The following is a 10,600-nucleotide window of genomic DNA, read 5'->3' as shown; positions in this document are numbered from 1 at the left end:
GTATCTAAAGCCCAGTATATGGAGAAAGACGTTGGAACAACTCTCCAATACATAGCTGTGAAAAAAAACGAAGGTACAAGTTAAAATAGACTCGACATCGAGCCCCTTTCTATCTGGCCAGCGTCGCTGTATCTCGGCTAAAATGGCGCCGACTGAATCAGCAACGGGGAAAGAGGGAACCCCTGTCACAACAACTGACCTTGCATTAGCCCTAAATAAACTGGGAAAAACATTATTAGACAGCATGGCGAACATGATGAAACCAATTTATGACCAGATAGACTCTATGCAGAAAACTATAACGGAAAATAGAGCCATAGCGGAAAGCGCGATGAATAATTCTCTGTTAAATCAAAACGAGATCCAAGACACCAAAAATGTTTTATGATGTTATTAACTGTGTATTCATTGTTATGTAATTTAATATTTTATACTGTTTTATGGTTTTATTTGGCATTATGCCCTGTTAGCTGCCCTGAGCCTTCGGGGAGGGCGGGATAAAAATCTAAATAATAAATAAAAATAATAAAATAATAAAATAAGACATACACCATGGGGAGGATGTCATAGCGGAAAGAGCCTTAAAGCTTGATGTGTCCATGAGACAAAATAATCTGAAAAATCATGGTCTAGATGAGAAGGTGGCAGACTCTGTCGATCTTTCCACCTTCCTCTCAAAATGGCTGTCTCATGAAGTCCCAACTGAGGGAGATATTTTGCCGATAGTAACAAAAGTGTACAGACTGGGTTCTTTAACTACACTTAAAACTAAACCATCTAGGGATATCCTAATGACAGTGTTGGACATACGGTTTTAAAACAAGATTCTACAATCGGAGAGACAAAAAGGTCATCTTAGTTATAAGGGCGCGAAAATTGAGGTGTACTAAGATTTGCCGCCGGAGGCACTTGAAAAACGGAGGGAACTGAAACCCATCACAGCATGTCTAATTGAAGCAAATTGCCGTTATAAATGGGTATCACCATTTATTTTGCAACTCTCGCATCAAGGAAAAAGCTACTGTATTACCTCACTGGAAGAAGGGAGATCCCTACTACGCACGCTAAACCTGGAAATACCTATGGATGTTTCGTTGAAATCACAGAAGACTAGAATCATCATCCCCACCACCAACGGATCCAAATAAGATTGTGCATTCGGATCCATGATCGTTTGGAACACCAGAGACTTTAGATGCTTCCAAACTAGATTCAGTCTTTTGGCTAGGTTTCTGATTTTTATGTATGCTATCTGCTATCTGTTGTGGAAATATGTTATACAAAATTGCTAAAGAGTAAATGTTCAATTAATATAGCTTTATAAATGAGGTATTGCTTTGTTTTAAAGGTATGCTTTTAATATTTGGATATACCTTCGCAAAATCTCATGAAGCCTTCGTTAGTTCGTGATAATTTGTTGCAGTTATAATGTTCTTTTATTATTGGAAATAAGCTAACTAAATAAATTAGGTTTTTTATTGGCAAGTTCTGTTAAAATCTTGTAGATGGCGGCTATAAGACCCTTAACTTTGCTATTTGTGGCTAAGAATCTTTCAAATGTTGTGGGTGGCTTTTTAATAGTACTATTGTTGTTAGGAGATCCAATCAAATGTTGTAGCTGGAGATATTCAAACCATGGTAGATTAACCTCGCCCTTCTTTTCCAGTTCAATTTTTAGTAGAATTTTTCCATTGCGAACAACATCGATGAGCCTCGTAAGGCCTACTGCTTTCCAGGTGGCGAAGGAGTTGCTTTCTTTTGCTGGTGGGAACCAGTTTTGACCCGTAAATGTGCGCAGCATTGACCATTTATTAATAAGTTTATCGCTGTAAATACGCCACATTGATATTGGAGTTTTGAAAAAGGGTTTTTTGGAAAGCATGCAGATCCTTGGCATTGAATCTGACCACATCAATTCCTTGAAAGTTTGGGACTGGATTTGGGTTTCTCTTTCTTTGATATAAGCCCAGTCTAAGTTGTCCACATTGTGATATTGTATAACTAGGTTTGATAGCATTGTTGCTGAATGATATGTATAAAGGTCAGGGAGAGCTATTCCTCCTTTCTGGATTCGACATCGTAATGTGGAAGTGCTGATCCGAGGGTATTTATATGACCATAGAAATGCATTGATTGAGTGCTGCCATTTCAGAAAATTTGTGCGAGGTATGGTAACTGGGAGTGCTCTGAAACAGTATAAATACTTTGGAAGTATGAATGATTTAATAGTGTTGATTCTATCTGCCCATGACAGAAATTTAATGTCCCATTTTTTCATCTGGTCATGCACCTCATTTGCTATAGCCATGTGATTGTCGTTCCTCACAGTGACCTCACAGTGACAAATGCAGTTTGGTGACACCTTCCTAAAAACCATTACAGCAACATACTCATCACCCTCAGCTTACCTATTAATCAACGGTCAAACATCTCAGCAAATCAACCTACACCGCAGGAAGAGACAAGGCTGTCCACGATTGCTGCTGTTATTTGCCATAGTAATGGAACCCCTGGCCAGTGATCTACGCAGCAACCCCACTTATACTGGAATCCAAATTGGAGAGAGAGAATTTAAGCTCAGCCTTCTTGCAGACGACCTAGTCCTTTATATTACCAACCCGCAAGCATCTTTAGAGTCAATTCATACCACCCTGTTTTGGTTTGGCAACATCTCCGGTCTAAGAGTTAGTCAAGCTAAATCTCTACTGTACCCCATCTACCTATCAGAAAGCACAGAGCAACAAATCAAACTTTGCTATGCCTTTCAATGAACCACAAAATTTTGGCAATATCTTGGAATCAAAATTCCGGTCAACCTTTCTGATTTACTCCAGGAATATTCTGAGTTAGTAGCAATTATCACAGCTTAAACAGTATGGGTATTTAAAATTAGATTTGCTGTAGTGATCACTTGTTTGAAGTAATCCATTGGGAAATATGTCCTCTGTTTTGCTTTTCAAAATATTAGGGGAAACCCTCCAGTTCTGGAGTTCCACAAATACATACTTGCTAAGAGACCAGTTTTTGCAAATAGCAACTGGCTAACATGGCAGTTGGCACTGTCTGAAATTGGACAAAAACAAAGGCTTCTCTAACTTTATGGAAAGTGACATGAGACAAATAGAGCCCTGGTGTAGTCCACTTTGAGCAGTTTAAACCAATGAGAATACCTGGAGCTAGCAAAGTCAGTTTGCTGTATTTCTGTGTTGATTTTTTATCTTTTAAAAGATATTATTTAGGAGCTGTATCTGCAAAGGCCTGTGGGAAGTGGCTACTTCTCCAGATATCTGCTGGAGGTGATTTGCAACAAAATAAAAATAATGGTGATAAAATCCATTAAAAGTTAATTCCAAAACAATCATCCTATACAACACTATAGTTTAAAATACCTTAAAACCACACCACATAAAGTGACAACTTAACCACTACAAAGCCAACCTTTCCTCATGTGTGTGTATATATACACACAAGCAGGAACTTACAAGGACTTGTGTGGGGGGGGTGAATTTCCCTCTCCTCCACTATCTCTACCTTTCCCTTTCTTGAAAGCCCCCATAGCTTTTTCCCCTTTCCTGCTTCCTCTCCTTTGCATCCACCAGCCACCCTACCTTTATCTTCTCCCCATCTTTTTCACCCTACCATACCTTATTAGACAATCCCCCTTCTTTCTCACCACCTTGGGAGCTGCCCCTGGGAGCCATAATGGTTGGATTAGTGCCCCTGGGAACCACCAGAGCGGCCTGCTTGTCAGGAGCAGTGGTGGCTGCAGTAGGCCCCCTGAGAGCCTCTGTGACACCCACATGCTTCCGAGAGCTGCCATGTCTCCCACAGGACCCCCAAGAGCTACCACACTGGATGCAGAGCCACTAGGTGACAGGTAAGTCATCTGCCCGTGCGCAGACACCTTTTGTGTTTTGGGGGAGATTTAAACTCCCCAATGTATTTTTTAAACGTTTTTTTCCCCCCCCCCCCCCCCGCAAACCAGGGGATTCCCTCCAGTTTGCAGAACTGTCTTTTTTGGGTAGGCATGGCCCCAATCTGCAGGTTTATGTATCCACAGATGAGCCTACTGTTTTGCTATTAGATATACAGATGACGATGATTAAAGCAAAATCAACAAAGCTTAAAACCATTTTTTTTTTAAATCTCCATGTAAAAAGAGAACTCCGCAATTGAATCAGGGAGGATAAAAACTAACTAAAAGCCAAGGGAAATACAACTATTTACCCAGCAGCACTCGAAATACCATAAATTAGGCACTCCATAAATGAGGCATCATTGCAGAAAAAGCTCCATCTCTAGCTGTGACACAGCCCACTTCAGAGAGTAGGGACTCAGAAAGCCAGGCTTGAGGCAGGACTCGTGGTCAGGTCACTATGGGAAAGGCGTAGGGGGACCCAACTAATGTGGCAGATGGGGCGTCTCCTGGTGGCGTTTCATCACACAATACGGCAACATCACATCTTGTCATGTAACCAGAAGTGATGTCACGCTTCACTGCAGCGTAGTAGCAATCCCCCAAATCTCTACAGTAAAATCATAGAGACTGGGGGATTGCTAGAATGTTGCATGTGATGTTACTTTCAATTACATGAACTGAAGTGACATCATGGCATCATGTGTCATCTAGCCCCACCCCTGAAAGTTCCCCAGGGTGGTCTTTCATGTATCCTTAAAAGATTCAAAATGACGCTTCGAATTGTTTCCAGGAGCAAACTGGTAGCCAATGAAATTGTTTCAGTACACCCATCAGTAATTCAGTAGTCACAATGCCAGCTTGATGTAAGGAGGATGCCTGGGAAGTTCAGCCTGAATGTCCTAAAATTTCAAACTTCAAAAGACACCGTGAGAACCGCAAAGCTTGCATTCCAAATACTAGATCAGCTATACTTAGTGGTTCAGAAGTCCCATGCAAATCTTGACATGTCACCTGTGGCTCTTCTAAGGACCCAAAGTGGCACTATTTTAGCTCAGCCTCTTAGCCCTGCCCCCTAGCCATGTCCTTTCTGTTTCTTGACAGCTTCAACCATACACACTTCACCATGTGTGCCTGTTTGCCCCCCCCACCCAGCGTCCTGCCTTCCCTCCTCTGCACTAGTTGCTCACGAGCCAGATAAGGGCCCTGGACAAGCTGGTTCTGCTCCCCAGGCCATATGTTTGAAACCCCTGTGTGTACTAGATTATTCTGTTGCTAAGATGTACAATTGAGACTGAGCTTAGATACTTTGCAGACGTCATACACCGGAAACAGATGCAACATTCCATTAAATATACTTCCTCAATTTCTTGCAAACTCTTTCTTCAAGACAACTTCTTTGTCATAACCGCAATTTTGCAGATCTAAGCAACGGCTCCAATCTTATTTAAAATGCTGACATTTATAGTCATTGGGTGTCTCCTGACAGCACAGAGTAAGACCTTTCTTATATGGTGTCTCTTTTCCAAAATGCTGCATTCGATTAACCTAATTCAAGGTACATTTCCCTCCGCCTTTCAGTTCAGTCATCTCTATCAGATGAAGAAGAGGATGAGCATGATGAAGATGGTAAGTTTCCGCAGGCAGCTGGCTGCGTGCTCAATGCAACCAAGATTTTTTGTTTGGGTGGTTTCTTTGAGGTGGGTCTGGATTAATGAAAAGACATTTTTATTAAGTTATAAACCAGTTGCACTCTCTCTGCAAAAGTCTATGGTGCATATCTCCAAGCTGCATTTTGTTCCTTATTCTTTCAGTTCAGCCTTTTCTTCCAGACAGAGAGAACGATCAGGAGCAACAGGATAACCCCCCCCCCATTATAACAGTGAATATAATAGAAGAGGAACAATAGTGAATGCTAGTGCAGGGCATCTGCTCAAGCCTCAAATTCAAATATTATTAAAATATTGTTTGAGGCTTCAAAACGGGAACTGGCAAACTCTGGAATTTTTGTTTGTACCTCTCTTACTTCTCCCTGTGCTTCAGTCATCAGTATCAACTTGACAGATAACTACATATTGTGCAGAAAAGATCACCACAGACTTCCATGATCTTATTTTTAAAAACAGCTGGGGGGTTTAACCAGAAAAGTGGTATCTCTCTCTCTCTCTGTGGCCATACCTTGCTCACTCCCACTCTAAAATCATAACTAAGCCCAGCTGCTTCTCCTACTGTGAGGCTTAAAATATAGATAGGTTTAACCCACCTTTTTGAATCCTAGAGAGGGCAGGGAGGAGGGCAAAAAGAGTTGAACCTGGAAGGCAATTTAAAGCAGAGGATGGGTTAAGGATCTCTGTTCCCCTGTTGTTTTCCTGTTCTGAATTCTGGGGAGGTAGATACATTAGTCTTTAAGTCCAAAACAAGTGAGAATCTTATGGCATCTTGTGAATAAAGGCCCACTGCAAGAGATACATGAACTGTGTTAACAGACAAATGGTTCCCTCCTCTATGGATGTCAAATTAGTTTAGCAAATCCAGGAAGATTTTGTCCTCAGTCATAACTGCTGTTTTGAATGGTCACTGTTTGTTTGTTTTTTATCTTGCATACATGAAAGCTTTGCATAGAAATGTCAGATTCTGGCTGCAGTCCTAAAAACACTTTGTTGGGATAAGTCCCACTGAATAAAACAGGACTTACTTCTAAGGAGACTTGCTTTGGATTGCTCATTCTACCTTTTTCATTTCATTGGCTTTTAACTGCATTGTTTACAGTTCCTCCCCCCTCTATGCCAGGTGTGTTAATGCATCTGCCAGCTTAGGACATTTCATGCATCTGCTTAAGTAGTCACTAGCTCCTGATAACTTGCTTCATAATAAATCATTTTTGTTTTTAGTACTTGGCATATCACAGTGTGATGCTTGAAAGTTAATGGTTGACTCTTGTTGATCTGGTTTTTCTCTCTCTCAGAGCCCATGTCTTGTCCCACAATCAGCAGTCCCTCAACAGAAGTTGCCATAGGCGAGAATGTGACACTGAAGTGCTCCTCGGAAACAGGTTCTCTGCCAATTAACTACACACTATATAAAGGAATAGACAGAGTGCTACCTCCTGCAAGCAAGAACAAAAAGGGAGAAGAGGCTGCATTTCACTTCACTATCAATTCAATCAGTGAACTGGGTGAATATAAATGCAAAGCTGAAAACAAATTTAATAAAAATAAATACAGCCTTGGTTTCAACTTCACACTGAGAGGTACGTGTGTATTTTCTAGACACAAATTTCCAATTGCATGGTCTGATCTTGAGACATGCCTTTTCACAGGGACAGTTCAGCCATTATGGGCACTGGGGAAAGTCCCACTGGGGCAATGGCCTGGGGGTTACCACACACAAGGAAAGGACTCGCTCATCTCACACTCAGGGCCTTTGGCACAGCTGCCGTCACTAGCCAGCCCTCCCTCCATGGGGAGATCATGCCAGGGAGGAGAGCGACCCTTTTCCTGGGTAATGTTTTATCCTGCTAGGGGTGTGTATTTGGATACTGCCAACCTGATAACATGCTTGATATTTGTGGTATCAGGTCAGGGTCAGCAATATCCAGTGCCACTGATGTCTTCCCAACACATCTCCCAAATCAGACATTGTCACCCCTGATAACTCTGGATTCAAGAATCCTATTGGGAGTGCAGGTGCTCTCTCAGCTTCATCCATGAAAGCCCCTCCTGTCAAGTCATGGTAGATGAATGGGACCTTCCTGTTCATTACATATCCCGTGAACCAAACAGAATATATTTTGTAAACATTCAAATACTGCACTTTAATTGTGCAGAAAGTGACACACACGTAACATCCCTTCTGTAGACATACAAATGCTGAGGGTTGGCAACATTTGCATATTAATAATCGGAGTACTATTTTTCTGTCAGCATATCGCAATGTGATGTTTAAAAATTAATGGTGGACTCCTGGTGATGTGCCTTTTTTGCTCAGAGCCTGTGTCTCAACCCATGGTCAACTGTTCCTCAACAGAAGTTCGTATAGGTGAGAATGTGACGCTGTCTTGCTTCTCAAGGACTGGTTCTCTGCCCATTACATACACGCTATATAGAGGAAAAGAGAGAGTGCAACCTCCTGCAAGCAAGAACAAGAGCGGAGAAGCAGCTGAGTTTCACTTCCCTATCAATTCAATCAGTGGACTGGGTGAATATAAATGCAAAGCTGAAAATTTTAGTAAAGGAAAATATAGCCTTGGCTTCAACTTTACCATGAGAGGTATGTATGGATTTTCAGCAGCAAGAGGAGAGATCCCAGTTTTCGTTTCTGATCTTGAGAAGCACTAGTTATGTGTTCTCACTGATGGACACAAGACCCTGACAAGTTGGGTATTAATCACTTGTAATAATCCAGCAAGGGAGATCCAAAATGTGCAGCATTTTGAACATATAAATTTGCCTTATATTGAGGCACACCATAGGTCCATCTAGTCCTTTAGGGTTAACTCTATCAGTATCTGTCCAAGGATTCCCAGTAGGGCTATGGAAAGTTGTCTTTGCGGCCTTTTACTGGAGATGCCAGTACTGAAATGGGGATTTTCTGCATTCATGTTCTCGGCCACCAGAGTTCCCTCTAAGCTGAGTTAGTGTGAGCTAGCTCACAGTTTCTCAGCCTCCGGCTCACACATTTTTGTCTTAGCTCAGGAAGGATGGCTCTAGAGCAAACTAATTTATGCAGCAGCCAAATCACTCGCTCACAAGTGTAATGCCAGTAGCTCACAAAGTAGAATTTTTGCTCACAGGACACAGCTTAGAGGGAGCATTGTCTGCCACTAAACTTTAGTATCCTTCTACCGTCCTAGGTGGGTGGAGTAGGGACACATCTGGACATCTGTCTATGTCATGATACCTACCGGAGCCCTTTTGAGCTGCTTGGCTGCACCTTTTGGTGTAAATGGGATCATGTACATCTGAAGTCTCTAGTTATTACATGGGAATATATGCATACAACTAACTACAACTGGATTAGGGTCAGAATCTGTGTTTGTTATGTAGTTTTCTTAAATGAGGCCCAAAGACAAAAAATGGAAATGTACCAAAAGAAGGAAATGTTACCTTAAACTTTGAAGCAAAATATAGACTCAGTAACATTAATTTAAAAGCACATCTAGTTATTGGTGATTACATCTGATTAAAAGACATTGTTCTTTTAAGTAAAATGAAAGAAAGAACATTGTATTGGAAAAGGAAACACTACCATGCCTAATCATTACACCTTTCTATCAGCAGGAGAGGACAACAATTTAGCTGTGTTCGTTGTGCCACCTCTGCTATTGCTGCTGTTGGCAGTAGTTTTAGCAGTTCCATTGCTTATCCTTCCCAGGTGTAAAACAAGTAAGTTTACCTTTGCCTACCAATACTTTCCCCCCAAACCACCAATACTTTTTTCCAAACCATGTGTACCCTAGAACTTGAAAACAGAAAATCATTTTGCTTCCAGCTTGCCAACTAAACATGAGCCTTTCCATATATACCATTATGCTGGCTGGAAAAAAACTATTTATTCCCTGTGTTGTGTAAAAACCATTTACTAGTATGCTGGAAGTACAAATGCTTAAAACTAGGGGGAAGGTCCCAAAAGGGATCATGGAGGAGGAAGGAAACAGGCAGATCCCCCCCCCATTTTCCCTCTCCTGAAGAGTATTCAACTACCAAATTTGGTGTTGGAAGGAACAAACTGGAGGCCTGCAAATAGACTGGCAAGAAAGGAAATAATTTGGAGAGCTTCAGTTGGCCAGTTTCCCATATGATTCCCCATCTGCCTTTAACTGACTTCCACCTGTTCTCTGTATCCACTTCTTTCTAGAACATGCTCATTCCTCATCGGGCTGTTTTAGGAGGCTCCCCCACCCTTTGATTAATTTACAGTCATATTTTCTGCATGACTCCGAAGTCCCACAAATATGTGGAATCCTCTGCCTTGTCTGCAGGGTGGAGTGAGCTATAATGATATAGACATAATGATGTTATAGACTGAACATTAGATACAGTTAAGAATATTTGCATTGACATTGTGTTAGGTCCAGTGAGAAAAGTGACTCAGAGACATATGATTCTTTATTATCACATGGGCAGACCATTACCAGACCATATTCCTCTTTTCCCAATGATGTAGAGAGTATTAAAATTGAGACCAAAAATTCTAGGGACATGTTGAGTTCATTGCCAACTAGAATTAATGTAAAGTCCCCACAGTGAGATCACCAAAAATATATATCCTTGTTACAATCCACCACCCTGGCCACAATATCTAAAACTACTTCATGAAGATTCTAGGGATATGGAGCAAACACATACATACTGGCAACATGATAGTAGAAATCCCAACAGAAAGGACATTTAGCTGTTATAGGTAGAACTAGAAGCAGTGACTGCTTGTTAGAAAACATAGAAGGAAATCTAGTTATGGATTTCCATTCCAATAACAACCTAAAGGCATCTAAGCATCTATAGCTGAGACGTTTAGCCCACATCTTTTTAATTCACTTGGGTAGCCATCACAAACCGGAATAACGGGGGGCATTTCTGTATGGGGTTTTGTTCTTGGGTTCTGGTCCATATCACTTTAGTTTATCCTCTGATTTCTACATGTGTTTTTGTGCCTTTAGCTTTTTCTCCCCCCCCCCCCCCCCCC

At 41.4% G+C, this 10,600-nt stretch overlaps 1 protein-coding gene across 1 annotated transcript in view; it reads left to right on the top strand.

The window, feature by feature from the left end:
* The first annotated feature begins 5,313 nt into the window (after positions 1-5,313).
* Positions 5,314-10,600, top strand: part of MILR1 (mast cell immunoglobulin-like receptor 1) — a 15,512-nt gene continuing 10,225 nt past the window's right edge. Inside the window, exons 1-4 of the mRNA XM_015423658.1 lie at positions 5,314-5,545; positions 6,882-7,166; positions 7,904-8,185; positions 9,196-9,300. Coding sequence (XP_015279144.1) covers positions 6,887-7,166; positions 7,904-8,185; positions 9,196-9,300 — 667 coding nt within the window. The 5' untranslated portion in view covers positions 5,314-5,545; positions 6,882-6,886. The remainder of the gene's footprint in view (positions 5,546-6,881; positions 7,167-7,903; positions 8,186-9,195; positions 9,301-10,600) is intronic.

This window comes from Gekko japonicus, unplaced genomic scaffold (assembly GCF_001447785.1).
Source record: "Gekko japonicus isolate JY-2015 unplaced genomic scaffold, Gekko_japonicus_V1.1 scaffold33, whole genome shotgun sequence".
NCBI classification, from domain to species: domain Eukaryota; kingdom Metazoa; phylum Chordata; class Lepidosauria; order Squamata; family Gekkonidae; genus Gekko; species Gekko japonicus.
This window is presented reverse-complemented; position numbering and strand designations above follow the sequence as displayed.